Consider the following 22,072-nt stretch of genomic DNA (forward strand, 5'->3'; position numbering starts at 1 on the left):
GACGACGATTCGAATTAGTAGCAACTAGCTAGGCAGTTATTCCTAACACAAACCCACACTTTCCCCGTCGAGGTCACATCAGGTCATCTTTGGTACAACTCAGGTGCACATGTCGTGGGTTCAATCAGCGCCGCATAATTAGGGACAACCAGCTACCAGAACTTTTAGGCCCAGCCTTCCCTTGGGCTCACGTCTGGCTTCTCGCACATCCTTACTACCATTCAGAGTGCACACTTTTATAGAATAGGACCTAGCCTGAGTTGAGCTACTTGGCTTCATGGTCGGAATGAGTTATCTGGCCAGCTAAGTGAGAGGCATGCGTTCAATCTCGACAGAAGCACCAACAAAGATACAATTGTAGGGGTATGGCCCCCGATATCCACAAGACAAGACATGAGCCACACCATCAGAGGTGGCCCAGCCCACAAAATAAAGGCATGCACGGCGCTGCTCGACGTGCACCACAAGCTATTGTATACTACCAAATAGGATACTTTCCTTATAACCCTACCCCTCTAGGGTATATAAGGAGAGGCAGGGTCCTCTAGTGGACAGATCGATACATCTCAATGCAATACATCATAATATAGGATGTAGGTATTACGTCATACTGATGGCCTGAACCTGTCTAACTCGTGTGTCTTTATTGCCTTCTTATTCTTGATCTCACCTGTCGATCAATCTACCTTCGTGGGATACCCCTTGGAGGACTACCGATGATATTCTGCCGATAGTTGGCACACTAGGTAGGGGTGTGCGCTTGATCCATGGCGAGCTAGATGGACCTTAAATCAATAGCATGTTCTCATCATTAATCTCGTGGAGATTCATGCTGGTCCACAACAACAATTCATCGCTAGCTACACCAGCCCCCGTGATAGCAGATCCGATATTGGAACCATCTCTGAGGTCGCCTTCACCAACAACTCACCGCCCTCTAGGTGCTCTCCATCAACATTGACCAGATAACGCCATACGTCACCGACCAGACTTTCTATCTAAAGCTAAGTCATGCTTTAGTATTCTTCTAAGTATTCTTCAATCTTCGTATATCACCATGATGTTTCTTCGAGCTGTTTTCTCCATGTTTGCTCTCCAAATGATTTTTCGAACCCCTAAACAGTTATGTTGATGCTCAGATGCCTCTAGAGACGGCCCTGTCTCTGGCTCCACCCTACATATGCTCGAGCGTCTGCCCTTTACGTTATGGGTGGTCGGCAATGGCTCCTTAGCGACTCCTGTTCCTCCTACATGTGCATGGGCTCCATGCTCGACGTTATGGACTATGGGCTAGCTAGGGCTAGAGACTCAGCTACATGCACTAGGTGTTCGGGCAGTTTATATTAAATATAAATACATCTTCACACCAACTGATCGCCAAGTTGCATATGCTATTTCATCGCCATTGCTGATTTTTCTCCAGAGTTCATATATTTTTGCCAGTTGATCGGACTGTTCGCCGGTCGCTTCTACTCAATGCTCACTTTATCGCTGACTAGTTGACCAGACTGTTTGTTGCTCATGCTTCATCGCTAGCTACACCAGGTTACTCCTCTGGCGCTTAGATTCTTCATGCTCGAGGACTAAGTGGGCACACTTCACCTGCACGAACATCGCCAGCTATGTCGAGGACTCCTCGGTGCTCGAACATCGCCAGCGACGCTGGTGACTCCTCGCTTTTTGGTGCTCGGACATCGCCAGCGACGCCGAGGACCCCTTGATGCTCGGACATCACCAGCGACATCGAGGACTCCTCGGTGCTCGAATATCGCCAGTGACGCTGGGGACTCCTCACACCTCGGTGCTCAGACATCGCCAGCGACATCGGGGACTCCTCGCTCCTTGGTGCTCAGATATCACCAGCGACGTCGAGGACTCCTCACTCCTCGGTGCTCAGACATCACCAGTGACATCAGGACTCCTCGCTCCTCGGTGCTCGGACATCGCCAGCGACGCCGAGAACTCCTCGCTCCTCAGTGCTCGGTCATCACCAGTCGACGCTGGGGACTCCTCGCTCCTTGGTGCTCGGTCATCGCTAGTGACGCTGGGGACTCCTCACTCCTCGGTGCTCAGACATCGCCAGCACCACCGAAGACTCCTCGCTCTTCGGCGCTCGGACATCGCCAGCGACGCCGGGGACTCCTCGGTGCCCCTTTGGTGGTTAGATCACTATGTCTCATTGGTGTGCTATCAAGCTGCTCCATGCTTTTTAGGATCAGGGTGCTGATCTTGGGCAGCATGTCTAGGGTCTTGATGCGCGTATGTCTGATGATGTCGGCAAAGCTTTCAGACTTCTTTTTCTTTGACCCTACTACAAGATTCATTCTTCATCTTCCAGTAGGCTCGGGGACTAAGTGGGCACACTTCACCTTGCTGTGAATGTGCACTTTTCTCATCTTGAGGCTACTGCCCGAGGACTGGCTGTCTGCTCGGCTGGTCTTCTACTTTCTGACCCTGACACCACGTGACTACGTCACCTACTATTAGGCTCGGGGACTAGCTATGGGGGTATGGCCCCCGGTATCCACAAGATAAGACTATGGACCGCACCATCAGAGGTGGCCCAGCCCACAAGATCAAGGCATGCATGGCGCTGCTCGACATGCATCGCAAGCTATTGTATACTACCAAATAGGATACTTTTTCTTGTAACCCTACCCCTCTAGAGTATATAAAGAGAGGTAGGGGTCCCCTAGTGGATAGATCGATACATCTCAATGCAATACATCAGAACATAGGATGTAGGTATTACGTCATACTGACAGGCTGAACCTATCTAAATCTTGTGTCTTGGTGCTTGTATTACCATCTCGCTCCTAATCTCGCTCACCCCTATGACAAATCTACCATCATGGGATACCCCTCGGTTGACTGCTGAGCATCTTCTGTCGACAACGATCCTTAATCGACACAGACGGGATCAACATAGCCAACCCAACACCATTTGCATATAAATCCTACCCGGTCTCCACTTAGACAACACCCCATGGTTATTTTCCACGATAGCAAACATAGCCAACCGTGCTCCTGTATCTACCTATATCTCATAGGTGATAGGAAATCATCCGACTTCTACCGAGCTAAGCATATGTTCAATCCTAGACCTACATAGGGTTCAAGGTATATTTCTAGACAAGGTAGTTCTATGCATCAAGTGTTTACAATCAACTCTTATAACCTAATGCATCAAATATAAAGGACTCCAGTGATATTTATAAAAAAAACATAGGAGGCTTAGAATGCTTTGGGGCTTGCCTAAGATCCTAACACAAAGTCAGTTCAATTATCTTGCACCATCTTGGGGAACATATCCACTCTAGGCATGCACTCCAGGGGTCCTTCCATCTTCGAGATAGGACAACCAAACACCATCTTTGGGTTCGGCTCCAACATCACGTTCTTTGGTTCCTTCACATGGTTCATCTAGCATACCTAAATGAGATGCAAGTGCATGAATATGAAGAATGGTAACATGAGATGCATCACATACAAGCATTTTAAGATAAGCACAAGGTTAGCCACATGACATGAGCACCTAGAGAGCAAGTTATTTACATCAAGTCTAACATAGGATAGCAAGCACATCAAGCATGGCATGCTAGTCAGCTAAAGTTCAGTTACACCAAGCATTTACCAATCAAGAACTAACTAACATGTTTAGCCAAAACAAGGGCAAGCTAAGGTAATCAACTTAGTGCATGCTCATAATCTAGATAACAATATAGAAGGCACTTGTTTCAACCATAACTGGAGTTATAGACATCAAACAAAGGTAATCCTAGACTTTCTGGAAAGCTAAAGAAATTGTCTACAACTTTGTTATGTATACCTAGAGCTAATTCAAAGGTTAACAAGGTTTAAAAACACTAACAAGCAGATCTACACAAACTAGGACAGAAAACTGACATGAACTTTAGAAATGCATAACTAGAGTTCTAATCATCCAACAAACATGATTCTTAACTTTATGAAAATATTATTAAGTTATATATAACTTTCTTATTATCATCTTAAGATGATTTCACAGCCAACAAGGCCAAACAACACAATGAAGGTATCTCTGTCCAGATTTAGATAGATTCTAACATTAAACTTGAGATAGCCATATCTAGAGATTTAGGCCACCAAAAGGTGTGATCTTTAACAACTTGGAAAACCTATAAAAATCACTTCAACTCTCCTATTATAACTTTCTACAGTTAGATTATTGCCCCTTTATTATTTTAAGATGTCCTAATGCTACTCAACTGCATCCAATTGGGCAGGTGAGGGAGCAGGGGGCTATAAAAGACTGAAAAGGCTGAAAACATGATAATTAGGTTCAAGAAAATAGATGCCCAATGCTTGAAAGGCTCTTTGTCCAGTTTCTTTAGCATACCGTCCCCGCCGCCAATAAACTAATGCTGTGGTAGGCAACTCGATGCGAATTGGTTCTAATCTTTGTGTTCGTTTGTGCATAGTATATTAGGGATCATGTTTCTAGGTTAACATTTTCTCAAGGCTCACATTGACATGGACAAGCAACCCAAATGCTGCTGCCACCTCCTCCACTAGAGAGCTTATCCTCACAAGCTTGGTGCCATAAAAAAATCCTCAATATTCTACTTGCCTGATACATGCATATAATATTATTTATGTGTTTACCAATAGGTACAAAATACTTGGTGGTAGGTCCAATTATTTAGGGCAAGTGCAAGGCTGGGAACCTTTGTTTGACCACTACAATAATAGCTACCATGAACACACATCTGAACCTTTGTATAATGCTGAGGCTATGCACGGCCATCCTCACACAACCATTGTTTAAGGAGGCCCTGGCACTTCTTTATGTGCCAAGATTATCCTCATCATTAAACAATTGCATCATTAGACAATTGCCCATCTCCCTGCTGCCCAACTTGTTTTTTTTTTATATATACTGTTGTGCCACGGCGATTACTTTACAAGTACGTGTTAGTGGCTATCGTATATACGTATTATGGTAGTTGCAATGGTTTGACAGGGACCAAATTGGAGTCCGGAGCAGTTAACAGGAGTAGCGTGGCAGGAAAGAGTGATCCAGAATGGCTTTGTCATTAGTGCCTAACAGTCGTCTTAAATTTTAATAACACTGCTAGGTGGTGTTCGGCTGGTATTAAAGCTGGCTGAAGCTGATTTATTGTGAGAGAAAAATATTGTAGATTCTAGCTGATAAACCGGCTGGTATCATTTGTGGACCATGACCTGCTGCGTATTATAAAGTGTAAAATATACTACCCTGGCATGTTACCCCCAGAATACCAACATTTCAAAGTGACAAAATAAGAAATACTAGTATAAAGGACGAGCAGCATGTTTGTTTCGTCGTAAACGATCGTGGATTATTTACTGCTGGCTGGTTTGGTGTGAGAGAAAAAATAATGTTCTAGCTTATAATCCACGATCGTAAACGAGTAAACGAACAAACTGGAGGTTGGAAGAGCTCATTGGTATCATCTGTCAGAGAAGAAAACATAATACTGGAAGAGCTCATGTACCCTTGTACAACCTTATATGATGTATAATACATGTACAGTGTATTCGTTTTCTTTGCCAAGGAAAAAACACAACTATTATTTCAAAAAAACACAAGTACTATATTTTGAGGCGTGAATCCCTAGAAACCTACTGCAAAATATGGTTTGGTACGAGCACTGTATTGGCCCTAGTAGCTTGCAGGGGAGCCTTTGTACTCTCCCTTCACCTCTGCTGGTAGGCTTGCTAGGATCATACTAGTACTAGTACTACTACTGCTATGCTACAATCCAGTAGCGTCGTGGGCACTGCATCAACCGTGGACGGTAAAAAGGACAATGCCCTGTAGACTAGTAGGCAACGTGCAAGGATTAGGAAAGAATACAATTTAGCTCTACATAAAGTTAAGATTATATGGAAATAAATATCGTTATTTATAATACATAATAGCTATATATTATGAAAACATATTTCATCACAAAACTAATAATACTTATTTGGTATGATTCATATCGATTTGGTTAAACTAGAAAAATTGACTAGGTACTGTCTAGAATTGTACTATTACTCTATAGGAGAGGGTGCAGAGGGTGTGGGCAAAAAGCGTGAGCTCACGGCACTGTTCGCTTAAACTTATCAGCCGTATCGTTTCAGCAAAATAACAATATTTTTCTTTTAGTAATAAATCAACATCAATCGTTTTTTTAGCCAGCCGAACAGAGCTCGGGGGTGTGGCTGTGCCGCCGTGAATTTACGACATTCATCACCTTTTTCATTTTTGAGCTGGAATATACTATACTCCTACCTTGTACAGTTCACAGAATCACAGTTGTACTGCATTAGTACAACCTGTTCCTCGGGTGATAATGCCTGCATACAGTATGTTAAATGACGTTTAAACGCGCATCTCTAGTGCAGTGGTCGTTATATTTTTACGTTTCAGTTGTATGCACTCCAGTATTTATGGCATAACTGTTTGATTGTTTTGTTCTTTCATGAAAGGAGTAATTTTGTTATGAAAATACTTGAAAAATTGAGAGCCAAAGAGTTTCAGCCTTGTTCGTTTCGGCTGAAACGATCGTGGGTTATTACTAGCTGGCTTGATGTGAGAAAAAAATACTGTTCTGTAGCTTATAATCCACTGATCGTTTACGACCAAGCGAACAGTCCGTTTATGTTTTCATCAGGTTCACACACCAATCGATGTAGATTTAAGTCTAACCACTAACCTCAAAGCCTTAAGGCCTCCCCCAACACGTCTACACTAGCCGTCGAATGTTCAGCTACACGGTAGGGTACTAGGGTGAATCAGAATGGCCCAACATAGACATTTTATCTCGAGCTGTTTAGGCCGATGTACATCACAAACAGTAGTGACCTGTTCATTTCCGGGCAAAAAGCCTCCGGCATCACTTGCTCAATCAGGCAATCAGCATGTATCCGCTTTCAATCAACCAGAAATGGTCGAAGCAAGCGCCAGATGGTAGTTTCATCTAGAACTCTTGCCCATCCCTTTCATCAACAAAATTTTCTTGTCAGGTTAACATGGCGCAACATACCTTTCAGAGGTGAACCTCATGGGGAAAGGAGATCAATAATTACCCCAGTGAAGTTGCGTCAGAAGCTGGACTCTGGTACATTACAGAGAAAAGGAGCTAAAGAGAACAGATGATAAAGATGCACACTTTCTCCATTAACCACCTGGCATGTGGGGTGTGCACTGACAGGAACAGAAATCTCATCGCGTCGCCATCAACGTAGAAAGGACAGATCTCGACACGAGAAGGGATCATTGTCAATGCGGAGTCAAAATCAGGTACTAACTTGTATCATTAGATATTTTTCTCCCTTAATATATTTGTTGCTATGTACAAAGGTCACAAACTAACAATTGTAGCTGGGGCGGCATTATACTTTCAGCACTAGTTAAGCTTTTCTCTCTCTTTTTTTTAAGAAATAAATCAACCACAATAGTGCAGGAGAGCCTTTAGTCTTGAGCTGATGGTTGATGCATGACTATGTACAATGTATTAGCGGCAAACAATTGATGAGCACAGTTTGAATTTCCCAGTCAGTTACCACATTCTTCATGTTGATTTTCCTCTCTAAACTTGATATACTATACAGACAAATGAAGAAACCAGATCGGCACCCAGGCTGAATCATTTTGGCAAGCCAGAAGAAGGTTCAGAGGCAGAAAGCTCGGTTTCCAACTTTTTACTGATCTCTTGCTCCTGTTGTGTCCTGAGATAACCCTGTGCTGTAGAAGTAACTATCTGGATAATGAAGTTTACAACCATGAGCCACACCAGGGTATTCCAGACCAAAGAGAATGACAGATTCCACTTCTTTCCCTAAATATGGATTAAACAATATGAACATTTTGTAACAATGTAAGGGCAACGAGTGGGCAGAGTAAATAGGCAGAATAAATAACTGGAGCTTCAGTGTTATATCAGCATTTTATTTTTCTCTGAACCGGTGTCAGCACTAGAACTGTCCCCCAGATCAAGAGCTTATTTTTATAACCACTTACTGAACACCTTTCCATGGTGTGATATTCCATGCCATGTATTTACATGGCCAATGGTAAAATATCGAAACATAACTACCGTCCTAGGGGCTACCGTCAGATCACTTTAAAGAGTGGGCAAGTGAAGCATATGGCTGCAGTAAATTTCGGATTTTTGTAACTGAAGTCGAGTGGAATTAATACCTTAACAGAACTAGAAGCTGATGCAGCAACATGGGCTGATAAAAACTTATTTTTGGCCATCTTCAGCTTGGAAACTAAAGATGGAAGGACAGATGCCACTCCAGGAACATTGCTAAATGCCCATATAAGCCTTTTCTCCACCAAATCAAGAAGTTGGTTATTGCAGAGAGTAATCACCAATGTAGTCTACATAAGTGATTTGTAAATGACAGTCAGTTGTCTTAACGGAGATGAGAAGAAATCTGCATGATACTATGACTACAATTCACAGAAAAATGCAAATATATGAATTGCACCAAGAAGTTTGACGAACCTGGATACAAACTTTAACAATAGCCTTTCCAATCAAAGTTGCTAGAAAAAACTTCCAGAAAGGGATGTTGAATTGTCCACACAACATACCGGCAAGATCAAATAGAGGGTTTGGCACCTGACAGAAGAAATAATTATACAGTTTCTCCATGTCATACATCTCATAAGGAAAGGAATAATATGTCAATAAGTATAAAACTTCAGTGAGACAAAAAATTCAAAAGATTTAACAATAATATGTCATGCAAATGTCAGCAAAGAGTGAATGTGAGTTTCTTCAACGATTTAAATGGGCCTTCACCTTATTACAGTCTAAATTGACAAGGTGCTACAAGGCAAGTCAGCAAGTAGGGCAAAAATGCAACATACTAAAATATGACTTGAACAAACAAATTTTAAATGTCAACAGAATGATACTAACCGAAGCAAGTAGCAATATTAGAGTGAAGCTTAAATGCTGTGAATGAGACATGAGCCATCTTTTGGCCTGGCGTAAAGTTGATGATAGAAAACCTTCTGAAATGGAAGCATCCAAATCTTCTAACTCATCAATTACGCGGCCTGACATGCTAGCTGTGGTTCATTATTTAAAAGGAGTCAGCAACATAACACATACTTAGAAAAAAAACGGGCTTACTGCATCATTCAAGTTGATGCCTTTAACCAATGGCACAATCTTGTAAGGTACATTGATCCTAAATTTAACTTTATATGATGGATTGTTGTGGTTAACTTGTAAGCTAGATAACACTGCTGGCAGCAGAGCTGTAAAACTTTTTGGATATAAACAAGCTCACTATTCCTTTGATACCTATATAAGGCCCCATGGATCATAATGATTTCAATTTCTTAGTAGAAGGGGGACTTAGCCTGTGATATAAGCTAATAAGATCGTTACCATTTTCATTTTCATGTATAACAATATGAAGACATCATTGTTTATATCTACAAAACTAAAAGGAGACAAGGAAAAAAAGTATTGTTTATATCTACAAAACTAAAAGGAGACAAGGAAAAAAAAGTATTTAATGAAAAATGCTGCATTCTCTTGCGCATATCTTATATTTGTTTCTTTAATTACAGAACCAGCAGACTTTGTTTATGATGGCTGTAGATCGCTGTTATTAAGCATTTTGTTTTCCTTTTACTGCTTTTGCACCTATTCTAATAAGGACCGCCTAAAGCATCTCACAATGTGGAGGCTGGGATATTTCTATTCCATTGTCTAAGAAGAACAAGGAGACTATTACATAATTTTAGTTTGCTACTCTGGCCAGGAAATCCGAGCACAAGTATGCTTCAATGAAAGGTGGTATTATTATCAAAAAATAGGCAGGAGGTAGAATTGTATTTTTTTAACCAGCCCTTGGACAACTGATGAGGGCATGAGGCAATGACTCAAAGTGGAAGAGACGGATCAAGTGGACAAGCAAGAGAAAATAGCTGTAATAATCAAGTAAATTATGCTATAGTTAGTATGCAGAGCAGTATGAACAAAACCTGCTCTTGAGAGGAAATATGGAGGAAGCTCTCCAAGTGCAGTTCCAATGCCCCAAAGAACAGCTTCGAGACAAACTTCTTGCAGTATTTTGCTGAATGGAATTGTTTCATGATAAACTGGGGGTCCAAACTGCAGACAGTCTTTCTCCAACCAGGATGGGCTCCTTTTAAGGAGAATAGTGTCATAAGGAGCACTTTTTAAATCAACCCTACCACACTGAACCGCTTTGATAGTAAACAGGGCAACATGGGGACCTAAATACATTATGAAAGTGTGCAAACCAGAACCTGCAAGATAATTACAGTGTAAGCAGAAACTCTTGTTATATTTAAATCAACTAATTAAACTCCTAATGCACAATTTCACCACATCTGAAACTATTTGTAATTACCTAATCCAATCGATGAAGCGACCCCTAGTATGATCCACCACAATCCAAACCTGACATACCAAAGTAGCTCCTGTAGATGCTGCATCAATGACAACATACCATGTTTATCCAAGCTGCTATATATATTTAGGGAAGACCTAAAACTATCTGCCATTTAGCAAATTTGCTTCCATATTGTTCAAGAGAATTTCATCTACATAGTTATAGATTGGTCACATCAATAATATTTTGCTTCAAATATCCTGTGATATACAGATGTTCTAATTAATTTGAAAGAAGACGGTACCTTTTCATGCAGGCCATCAGTGAACAAGAGCAGAACCCAAGTAGCAGCAACCAAAAGCATTGCGATTTTTAACCGAGAACCTTTTTTCAGAACAGATGAACACGTTCTTTCCAAACTCTGAGCAATGGCTAACACAAAGAATGCCAATGTCTTGAATGGTCTTGATGTAATTGTTAGTCTCTCCAGGTCCACACGATGTTTTTCCCAGAGCTCTGAAATATAAAGTGCACTGGTTAGAGCATGGACTACACCGCAGTATATCTCATTATTCGTTCAGTTAGCTAAGTGTTAATAAAAATCATGGTTTCATCTCATCCTGTAGTGCCGTATGGAGAATCCAACGCACACTCCAAATTATTACTAACATTCTAGGCAACTTGTTCACATATAGTAAATCGAAATTCCGCAAGTTCTGCAACGCATGGGGAAAAAAATGGCAGCTACCCTTCCATAACACAGTTTTTCGAAGAAAGGAGGCTTTGTGGCAGTGGCATTTGTATTTGTCTTCGAGCTGGAAAACTAAATTTGCATTGAAATCCTGCCACAAGGGCAAGACAGCAGAGAAAAAAACAAAATAGTAAAATTATCACTCCTAGATGCCAATATTTTATCATGTAAAAATAAGTCCGAAGAAAAAAAATCAAGTAAATAAAGATAATTCAATCAGACGCCAACCGCCAAAATACTATCTAAAAATCTAATTTGAAATCGTGGAAAACCTCAGTTTTTAAGTTTTAACCTTCAAAAGGTGTGTTCTAAAAGCATCCAATGCTTGAATAAAACAAAATCACAGATTGAAAGAACCGATACCAAGCACGCAATTTCGCTACTCAAAAGAACGGTTCTACTGCTTTGAATCACGGGCGGGCAAGAAAAATAAATAAACCAAACAAAAAAAAGTCACTGTGTTTCCCTAAAATAGAAGGGGTTATACGTATCGCCAATCCGAATTTGTAGGGAAAAAAAACCAGAAAAAAAACATGAAATATTCCAACCTTGTAGGAAAACCTCAAAGACTTGCATTCGCACCTCGAGCAGCAACAACGATTTCCATAATTCCACACCACAGATGTCAAGTATGAACAGCGCAAGATGATTTAAAACCCAAGAACTAAACGAGACGGCGTATCTCCAAGAACAATGAGCGGACCAAACAACACGACCCGTCCTAGAGCCTTGCGAGCCGATAGACTCACTCACCTGACATGGTCTTGTCCTCGCCGGCGCCAACCGTAGGCCCCATGGCGCAGCTCCAGGTCCCTCCCCTCTGCCGCTGCCGCTGCCGCCGCCGCGTAGATCTGAGCAGCGAGCTGTGGTGCTGGTGCTTGAGCCAGGCGCCGGCGCTATATGAACCGAAAAAAAAGGGCGCGAGCGAGCCTTGCTTCCCGTTTAGAGCGGAAACGCCTCTTCACCGTCCTGGGGAAGGAGGGTAGAGCAGCACGAGCCCGGCGAGGCGCGGGGCACAGAGGAATCGTTCCTTCCACCTGAAAAGATGACCTTTTTCGCGAGCGCAAGGGGAAAAAAGGGAAGGCAAGCTGAGAACGGCTTTCCGTTTTATTACGTGCCCGGGATTTCACGATTACCCCGTCAGGCGTCACCACAGACGGAAACGGATACACGCGTTTTCTTGAGGGGTACAAAGGTAACTGATGAGGGCAGAAAACTGATGTGGTTGCTTGAGCGCTAAAACTAGTAGTAGAAATCCAATCTTCAATTCGGGGAGGAGTTTACGAGCTGCTGCTAACCTTTTTCTCTTTTAAAAAAGTGGAAATTAAAGCTTTGTGCTGAACTGCTAAAAAACTGCTTTAGGGTCGAGCCACATCATCATTGCTGATGCTGACGACTGGACCAGCAGCCTGTTCAGCTGGGGCTGAAACGATCATATACGATTGTGGATTATTACTGCTGGCTAGTTTGATGTGAGAGAAAAATACTATTCTGACTGAAAATTTACGATCGTTTACGACCAAACGAACGAGGCGTAGATTTGTGACAAATAACTCGTGTACTTCCAAGAATGTATATTCGAACATCTCGATTAGTTTATGGGATCGTTACAATCTGAGTGTTGGTGAATTGTAAACAACTAGCTTTCATCGTCTGGGATGGATAGTTTTAGCTTTGAGATTCAGGTTATCTATACAATTTATACACTACAATATAATTGTGTATATAATATTATCATTAATCAAAACTATAAGCAATATATGATCGATCTAAATGCTCTAGATATATCTTTAACTTTATATTTAAGATTTTTGAGAGCTACAAATTCGTAGCTTTCAGAGTTTTGCCAAACAGAACATAAGTGAGCCATCATCCGAGTGGTTTAGTTCTTTGATATCCTGATTCTAGAGAAATTGTACAGATAAGTTATACTACTACTAGCACTTAACTTTCTCATTATCTAATGTGATCATTAGAATCCAATCAAAAGCATTACAGGCCACTCGAAAAAAAAAACTTTTTTTTAATCTGTGGTCAAATGAAACATTGTCATCCAATGTTCCAAACCAGGAAGACACCAATTACACCTGATCGATGGTTGTCATACCAGTCATAGATGATTGCCATACTAGTCGTTCTCCCTTGGCTTCTTGATATTTACGTCGTGGCCTCAACGATGGCGTCCTCTTCTGAAATTCATTTTTTTTTATCTCGTAAGATCACTTTCAACCTCGAGCCTCCTCTTTATTTGTTGAGGCCGACCTTAAACCTGCTACCTCGTCCTCACACCTTGTTTATCACCACACACAAGGTACAATATGCATATGTTCGCAAAAAAAAGGTACAATATGCATATAACACGTCCCGTTTTCATTTTCACGTGGGTATGCTATCTTTCGATCGAGGCGTGACGACATTGCAATTTCGCCATCATTTGCTGCCCGTCGTTAGCCTGCTGGCTCTGAGTTCTGAGAGGAGACATGGAGAGGCAACCAGCCACGACGGGGTCGCACAGGAGCTGATCCCCCGGTTGCGGAAAGCAACGGCAGCGAGATTTCGTGCACGCGAGAAGCGACAGAAAACCGCGCTGGGAACCGACGAGGAGTGGAGCACGCGAGCCGCGTGACGATCCGCGGTCGCCACCTCTCGCTCCTCGGGCGGAAAGGCATCGATCCGTTTGGTCTGGGAGGCTCGTGTCGCCGAAAGCGTATCCGCATCATGCGCGTCAGTCGCAAGGAGCCGGTGTCGTCTGCTAGTGCAAGTCACCTTCAGGCGAAGCAGCCTCAGAGCAGAGGAAATTGGATTTTTTGGGTTACCTCCTGTGATGTCGCTGTACACTTCGGCAGATGTTATAACTGATTGTTCACAGCTATTGGCAGATGAAGATTTTTCTTTTGTTTTTAATTAAAAAACTGTTTCTATGCAAATCATCAGAGTACAGGGTCAGCACAACATGAGCGTCAGCATGTTCAGGAATCAGACCATATACTTAAAAACAGTGGAATCGGAGCAAGCATATGGAAGCAGCTGAACTAAGCAGAGAAATGGGAAGGACCATCCGCCGGCAGTCAGCGAATGGAAGCAGCTCTTTTTATACTCAGTGTTGTCATACGTACCAGTAATTCTCAACAACAGAATTCAACTCGACATGGATGCCCAAACTTTCTTACGTAGTAGGTAGTACCTGGGTCGCGCAGCAGTTTCTTATTCTGTTTCCTTTTTTATGGAAGGAAAGTTCAACTCCGGAAGCAGAAGCAAATAGAAAAATAACAGTGGGCACAGATATGAATTATGAATGCTCGTAGAATGACTTCTCCTGGAATTAAAATATCTTCTTTCCCAGTTCCATGTAACCTCAAGCATCGCATTTAACTTTTAAGAATGCTAGCTATATTTTCATGGATATCATCTTTTGCATTTTTGTCAAAGGGGTCATCTCCAATATAAAGATCTAAGAGAGACTGGCACAAGAGCTTGCTCTCAATGCTCCCCACTTCCTCGCCTTCAACTACACACGCAGAGAAAAAGTTAATTAATCATGAGCATTATTAAGAAGAAATTTACTTAATGAAATTCGTCCAGTTACAGTTGAAATGGATAAATAGGAAAAATAAACGAATGCATCAGTGTGCAGTGTGTAGACATGCCATTACAAAATCTTCTAACAATGAACATCAATGACCTTTGGAGCTGTAGGAGATCAGGTTTAATGTTCATACTTGCCATTTCTTTAGGAGAAACATATGCAATTGCTCTAAAATCAAATGAAAATGCAATGAAACAGATGCAAACCATGGATGCAGCAGGTGAGTGGGCAGCAACAAGGACAAGCAAGGCTCATCGATGACTGCTGATGCAATGCCAGGGAGCCATTGATGGAAGTGGCTTAGCTGAGGTGGTACCATGGCTGGGCAAGAGAGGTGGACGGGAAGGGCAGGAGGAGGGTGGTGCAGAAATATGCAGCGGTGGGGAGTGGTGCAGGCATAGCATATGGAAGCCGTGACGGCGGCAAAGGCACAAATGCACAATGGTGTGGTGGGGCATCAGTGGCAACAGGAGTTCTCATTTGTGTGAGAAAGTGTGCAGGATGGAGGAGGCATTACAGTAGCTGATTCAACTGCTTCTGATTGGATTATGCAGTATTTCAGTTCAAAATTTAGATGGTTTGGAACATAATATCAGTCGGATGTTTGCTATACATAACTCATCGAGCATTTAGAAAAATAAGGGCATCTCCTAAGTTTTGGAACGGGGTAACTGGATAATAGGATAAGTACTTTATTTCCCTGCAGTCAGACTATCTGATTTAACATATGAGCAACTGTGTGAACAAATATAATAATGTTGCCAGGTACTCAGATGTGGGACACATGCATACTAATTGCAACATGAATACATCTTTCAAGCTGTTTAAATAATTCCTTCAGTCCTTGCCACAAAATAAATCCTCCACCTAAATACTGAAACCAACAAAAGAGAAATGCAAGCAGAAAATGAAATGAACTTACTGCAAATTTTAAGCACATGGTTTGATTCCCTCGAAAGCTCAATCACAGACCCCTTTGGTAATTTGTATTCATCCTTGAAAAGTGCAACAAAGCTGCGGAAGAACAAGGTATAAATTTGATGTACATACTTATGAATTTCAGTATATGATAATAATAATAGAAGTAATATAATAGCATCATTTCCCTAAAGAGCTCCTTAATTTCTCAGCTAGTAACTCTTCATAGTTTTGAATGGTTTACTATTAGCATCTAGCATCCTGTCATTCTCAGTTCCCACTAGCTTATTAGGTCCCAATGACAGAGGCTAGGGACAAGTATCCACATTCTTGCAATCATATCTATTAATCATATTGTTCTAAAAGAATATCGTGAGAAACATGAAAAGTCCATTTGCAATAGAAGAATCACAATTAGCCAACAAATACTCCCTCTTGTTCCAAGCATAAGTTGTTTAGGACATCGACATAGTCTCCAATATGGCACTAGGATTTGCAACTTATGTAAAAGTATACTATTTTAAATAGGGGGAGTTATATACCATGAAAGCCTATGACGAATCTAGTAACAGTAACCATGTGTTGTCAAATTACGTCACTTTCTATACACTGATGGCTCAAGTTAAAGAGGTCGGACCCAATTAAAATCCTAAAATGACCCACATTTGGAATTGGAGAAAGTAATTAACAAGCTTGCACAATGCACATGGCATATAAATATAAGGTTCATGTTTGTATTGGATGATGCGATAGGAATTTGGAGGAATGTACGTGCTCCTACAAGATTTACTGTGCTCCACTCCAAACAACCCATTCAAGATCTGTGGAGATGGATATGATGTGAGTTCAGTTTTATCAATCAATATGAAGCTGAATGCGTTATGTGTGGTCCGTTTCTTCAATTAAGCCATAACGAAAGGTTGGAAATCGTGACACTACACAATGTTATGGAAAGCAACATATTCAAGTTTGCGGGTTGATGAAAGCATCGCTGTAAGCTTATCAGAACAGGTCTTAAAAGAAGTTTCAGCATTTCTCCCCCAAAGCCATATAGTATAACCAAAAGAGACCTGAAATACAATTACCTCTGAAGCAACTCTTTGGTGTCTTGTCCACCGAACTTCTGAAACCTACTTCCCACACTCTTCTCAAATGCGCTGCGAACCGAGCGAATACTCAGCCTCCCATAAACAATCTGCAGCCTGACCGTCATCCGTATGTCACGCTCTAGCGTATCGTTGATCAACTCAGCATTTTCCTCCAGTTCCGAGGCGGAGAACTTACTGTACTTCTCCTTCAGCTGCTGTTTCAAATCGTTGCCATCCGCATACACGCCTACATAAAGCGACATTTCAAAATCTCCTCTTTATAGCGCTTTTCTGACGATGGAGAGATCCAATATGTCGTTTTTAGCGGAAATACAGAATACCGAATGCGTAGACGTCGATGGACTTGAGCCCGAGGACGCTGGTCTTCCGGAGGCCTACGCCGAGTAGGCGGCGCCCAGCGGCGGCCTCGGTGGGGAATGTCGCGCCGGTCCGGGGTTCGACGGAGCCGGGGGCCGCCCCGTCGGCCAGGGAGAGGGAGGCCCAAAGAGGGGCAGGGTGCGGACTTGGGCGGCCTGCGGACTTGGCCGTGAGGGTCAAGCTGGTCGCTGCTGCAGCTGCGGCCGCGGCCGCAGCGGCGACCGTGGTGGCGATGGCGACGCCGTTGGGGGCTTGGGTTGGCGGGAGGCGGGGGATGGCAGCAGTGGGGAAGCGGAGGGAGACCATGGCCGCGGGCCGCAGCGACGAGAGGCGAAGAGGAGGTGGTGAACTTGAGGTGCGTCCGTGCGGGGGGCGGAGGACTCGATGTGGGAGAGCGGCGCGGGTGGCGCGCGGCGGCAGTGGCGAGGTGATCCCATTCATTTCTTTGTTACGTTTTGTTAAGTTGCAGCCAGGATTTTGCTAAGAGCAACTCTGACCAAACTCAATCCACTACTTCTCTGAGCACTTCGACCAATCTCTTAAAATTGGTTAATTGAATTGAAGCCATTAAAAAAACCGCACATTCCAGAAATGCCATTACTTTTCATCTATTTTAAATCGTGCCATTACAATTTCTTGTATAACGGAGAAATGTCAGTTTCTACGCTTAACGTGACCAGTGGCCCCACCTGCATGCATACGTAGACATACCCTAAATCCATATGGTCCATTATGCCCCTGCCTTCCGCATTAGACGCCGCACCGCTGACTGGATTGAGATCCTCTTTGGCAGGGCTCATGCAGGGGCTTCAGCTCCGGCTCCTGCAGGAGCTTGTGCCAAACGCCTATTTTGGAAAGGGTTCTGCGTGGCGAGCCGATCAAGAGCCGGAGCCATTTTTTGCCTGCGCAGGAGAAGCCTAAAAAACGAGCTTCGCGCGGCTCCTTACTGTGGGTTCACGTCGTCTAGTGCGAAAGAGCCGTTTTGCCAAATATTTTCCAGAACGGCTTCAGCTCCTCCAGAGGAGCTAGAGCCGGAGCCATTTTCAAAGGAGCCAGAGCCCTGCCAAACAGGCCCTGAGTTGCCGCCGCTCATTTCCTCCATCTCGTCTCCTCTGTCCAGGAACCCTAACCCTACGGCGGCGGCGACGACGGAGAGTGGCGACTGCGACGACTCTTGGTGGGCACGGTGGAGGGGATTATGGCGACCACCTAGATCCGCAGCTATGGAAGGTTGAGCAGATGGCTGGGGGTTCTCTTAGCACCAATCCTGGCTGCTAACTCTATGACAGAGGATGGCATGTCTAGGTATTCCTCTGAAACTCCATCTCTCTAACACCAGGACGAAGATTAGTTTGTGGTTAATTGTTGTATTTAGCTTTCTATGATTTGTTTTCACATTGATGCTAGGAATGATCTCTTTGCGCTAGAGATTAAAGTACAAGCTTTCAGTACAACAGACTCGCTTGGTAGAAAAGTGTATTGCAAAGGCTCTGTAATTAAGTGGGATGTGGAGATAGGATCGTTCACCCTAGAACTGTTGATGCAAAGTTTGCAGAGCGCAGTTAAATGGTCCTCTAACTAGTGTGCCACGGTGTGGTTCTTTGACAAAAAACTTGAAAGAAGATGTCAGGTTAACCAGTGAGATTCAGATGATAGATTTGTTTGACATGTATAAGGCTCAAATGTCTTGCCACTTTGTAGTAGGAGTGTTTGACAAATCTGTGTCTAATGCACCTGAGTTCAACCTACTAGAGCCCCTTTGTGTTATTCCACCTGATGACAGTGCACCCACTGATGCTATGCTAGATGGGGCTGCCAATGCCAATACTAATGCTTTGCCAAATATCCCCACCAATGTTACTACTTTCCTAGATAGCCCCACCAATGCTAATACTTTCCTAGATAGCAACACCAATGCTAATGTTGATGGGGCCACAAACCTTGAACTCGTCAGAGAGCCAGACTTGTTTGATAATGAGGAGTATGTTGGGGCAGATGATGAGCACTTGTATATACCAATACCACCTAGGCAGCCACCAACCACTAAAAATATTGAACCAGTTGATGAAAATTCTGATCATGTTGCTGCTGATGGAGGTGTTCCTCTTGAGGCAGAAGTTGATGATGCAGATCCCCAGGAGATTCATGTGCTTCATGATCTAGAGAACCCCAAGATTATCAAGGGACAATTGTTTCCTGATATAGTTTCATTCAGAAAGGCAGTGCAGCATTATGCTGTGACAAAAGGATTTGAGTTTGCTAAGGTGAAAACTGACCCGACCAGATTTGTTGCCAAGTGTGCAGCTAAGGGGTGCCCATGGAGAATTCATGCTTCTAGAATTTATGATAAAAAACAATACAGGTACAACATAAGACCTTTATTTTTTTTGCAAATATAATTGTTGCCTACTTCTATAATTTTTGCTTGTAGATAAAAGTGTTAAGTGTACAATATGTGACCTTTTTTTGCTTTCAGATAAAAACGTTACCTGCTGAGCACAACTGTCCTAGTACCAAGCTGAGAGAAGGCAAGATGGCCAGTCAAGGATGGTGTGCTAATAGGTTGGGAGAGTGGGTGAAGAAAAATCCAAATAAAAGAGCCAAAGATGCAAAGGATAAGCTTGAAGGAGATTATGGCATCAAACTAAAATACTCTAAGGCCTGATCAGGTATGAAGCTTGCTCTTGAACAGATTCATCGAAAGTATGAAGAAAATTTTCAATTGTTGTACAACTGGAAAGCACAGATAGAAATTAGCTCCCCTGGTAGCATTGTAGAGATAGAGGTAGAAGGGAAGGAGAAGAAGCGCTTTAAGAGAATTTTTATAGCACTGAAGCCGTGCATTGATGGTTTCTTAGCTAGATGTAGGCCATTTATAGGTGTATATGCATCTGCTCTGTGTGGTAGATATATTGGGCAGCTAACATCAGCAACTGCAGTGGACAGTCACAATTGGTTGTATCATGTGGCCTATGCTATTTTTGATTCAGAGACAGAAGACAACTGGAAGTGATTCATGGGGCAGTTGCGTACAGCTATTGGGTATCCAACTGGTTTAGTTATATGTATAGATGCCTGTAAAGGTCTTGAAAAGGCTGTGGATGCAGTTTTCCATGGGGTAGAGTATACCTGGCCATGCAGCCCGAGGCCCAGCAGCCCGGCCTTTTGGCCCGACATGAGCACGGCCCGGCCCGCAGGCCACCAGGCTCAGGCTGGCTCGGCACGCAGCGCTAGGCCATGCCTAGGCTAGCAGTTGAGCCCGCGGGCTGGCATGGCCTGGCACGGGGTTTTGGAGGAGGCCCGGCAGCGGCCTGAGAGGGAGGCGGCCCAGCTCGCCAACAGCTCCCCCATGCCGCCACCCCAGACCCCACCTATAAAAGGCGGCCGATGCGGTGCCCCCCTCTTAGCCTCCCATCAGTCCCACACTCCCGCTCGTAACCTAACCCTAATCCCCAATTCCTCATTCGCCCATTCGCATCCCACCACCACCAGCCGCCGCGCTGCTCTCAAACACAGTGGCCAGTGACGCCTCACCGTCTCCAATGCCGACTCCGATGACCATGATCTGCCTCCAGCCGGCGTCGTTCCCTCCATCCCTGCCTCTCCCTTCTCCCTCTCCCTATCTCCCCTCTAGATCTCGTTGATTATGTGAGTTGGTTGTCTCTATTTGTCCCTCCTCTGCCGTCCGCCGTCATTGCTGACTGAGTATCGTCTTCTCTAGACTCTGGGTGCTCGTCTTTCTCCAGCACCGGGCTTCAGCTGCGTAGGTGAAACCCTAACCCCTAACCATGTTCTAATTTCTTCTTTTTCTTTCAATGTATGCTTCTGATTTCTTCTTCTTTCATTGTTTCGTAGGTTGGTAGCCGATGCATCGTCTTCTAGCTATGGCTTAGAGCGAGCAAGGCGGCCACCCACACCATTGAGGAATAGGGCTGGAGAGGCAGCCATGGTCGATGAGGATGGCCTCCTACCGGTTGGCCTAGCCCCAGAGGGTGAGAACGACGACGACACTCGAGCCAACACTACTATGTTGTTCGGTATCGATCTTGGGGATAGCTCTGCTACTCTGATCGATGTGGACACGGACGATGGCGAAGGGGCGACAGCGACTGCAAACTCCAATGGCTTTGCTCCTTCGGTTGCTGGTACAGGTAACACTAGTAAGCGCAAATCGCCTGTGTGGGCTAATTTTGAGGACATCTATGAGGTTATTAATGGTTCTAGAATTTGCACCAAGGCTGTTTATAAGATGTGTAAATCTACCTTGTCTGCTAGATCTGCTGCTGGCACTAGGTCACTTAAAAAGGCACCAAAAATCATGTAGGATTAAAACTGATCAACGTGCTAGGGTTCAATCTAGGCTTTCATACAATCCTGATGGTTATGTTTATAACTAGGATTATAAACCTGAAGTTGCTAGATCTAAATTATGTCGTTTGATTGCTAAGCTTGATCTGCCTTTAGGAATTGGTGAGACTGATGCTTGGGAAGAATACATTGTTAGAGCTCATAATCCTAGGTTTGTTAAGGTCTCTAGACAGACCACCACTAGAGATCTTGGCAAACTTTTTAATGAACGACGTAATATAATTAAGAACTGTGTGTTGTCTGGTGCTTCTTCTGTTGGTCTAACGTCAGACATTTGGTCTAGTAATGCAAAGGAAGACTATATCAGTGTTGTTGCTCATTATGTGACTGCTGACTGGGAGTTGCAGAAAAAGGTAATTGGTCTCTGCTTGATTGAGGTAAAACATATTGGTGAAAATATTACAGAAAAAGTTGCTTGTGTGATTGAAGAATTTGGTTTGCTTGACAAGGTGTTCTCTGTTACTCTTGACAATGCTTCTTTCAATGCTAAGGCTATGGAAACATTAACACCTATGTTTGCTGGTTATCTGGGTTCTGAACCTGCACCTACACCTTCAGATCCTAATAAGGTTAAGTATCATCTTGTGC

General features: G+C 43.4%; 2 protein-coding genes across 4 annotated transcripts; both read right to left on the reverse strand.

Moving 5' to 3' along the window:
• Positions 1–7,292: 7,292 nt before the first annotated feature.
• LOC136552575 (vacuole membrane protein KMS1-like) lies at positions 7,293–12,268 on the reverse strand. Of its 3 annotated transcripts, none has more exons than XM_066544137.1 (8): positions 11,900–12,268; positions 10,700–10,911; positions 10,414–10,492; positions 10,022–10,309; positions 8,943–9,094; positions 8,523–8,639; positions 8,210–8,395; positions 7,293–7,769 (listed from the first exon to the last, which is right to left on the reverse strand). In XM_066544137.1, exons 1-8 carry the CDS (start codon positions 11,940–11,942, stop codon positions 7,656–7,658), a joined length of 1,191 nt encoding a protein of 396 aa, XP_066400234.1. In that variant the 5' UTR covers positions 11,943–12,268; the 3' UTR covers positions 7,293–7,655. The 3 variants fall into 3 exon arrangements, with proteins under 3 accessions (XP_066400234.1, XP_066400233.1, XP_066400235.1); XM_066544136.1 differs by having other exon boundaries at positions 7,293–7,847; XM_066544138.1 differs by lacking the exon at positions 11,900–12,268 and having other exon boundaries at positions 7,293–7,847; positions 10,414–10,526; positions 10,700–10,867.
• A 1,910-nt stretch (positions 12,269–14,178) lies between these two features.
• Positions 14,179–17,568, reverse strand: LOC136552576 (fatty-acid-binding protein 1-like). Its single transcript, XM_066544139.1, has 4 exons — positions 17,080–17,568; positions 16,736–16,985; positions 15,655–15,746; positions 14,179–14,654 (listed from the first exon to the last, which is right to left on the reverse strand). Exons 1-4 carry the CDS (start codon positions 17,555–17,557, stop codon positions 14,515–14,517), a joined length of 960 nt encoding a protein of 319 aa, XP_066400236.1. The 5' UTR covers positions 17,558–17,568; the 3' UTR covers positions 14,179–14,514.
• Between the last annotated feature and the right edge of the window lie 4,504 nt (positions 17,569–22,072).

This window comes from Miscanthus floridulus, chromosome 4, assembly GCF_019320115.1.
Source record: "Miscanthus floridulus cultivar M001 chromosome 4, ASM1932011v1, whole genome shotgun sequence".
Classification (NCBI taxonomy): domain Eukaryota; kingdom Viridiplantae; phylum Streptophyta; class Magnoliopsida; order Poales; family Poaceae; genus Miscanthus; species Miscanthus floridulus.

Bases quoted from the DNA above. Each gene is read 5' to 3' on its own strand.
- LOC136552576 (XM_066544139.1), bottom strand. From the start codon at position 17,557: ATGAATGGGATCACCTCGCCACTGCCGCCGCGCGCCACCCGCGCCGCT. The intron at 16,986-17,079 runs GTATTCTGTATT...CGCTTTATGTAG, and splicing joins CATCGACGTCTACGCATTCG to GCGTGTATGCGGATGGCAAC. The intron at 15,747-16,735 runs GTAATTGTATTT...GTTCTTCCGCAG, and splicing joins ACCAAAGAGTTGCTTCAGAG to CTTTGTTGCACTTTTCAAGG.
- LOC136552575 (XM_066544136.1), bottom strand. From the start codon at position 11,942: ATGGGGCCTACGGTTGGCGCCGGCGAGGACAAGACCATGTCAG. The intron at 8,640-8,942 runs GTTAGTATCATT...TTCTTCTGTCAG, and splicing joins TAATATTGCTACTTGCTTCG to GTGCCAAACCCTCTATTTGA. The intron at 8,396-8,522 runs GTTCGTCAAACT...TCACTTATGTAG, and splicing joins TTGTTAAAGTTTGTATCCAG to ACTACATTGGTGATTACTCT.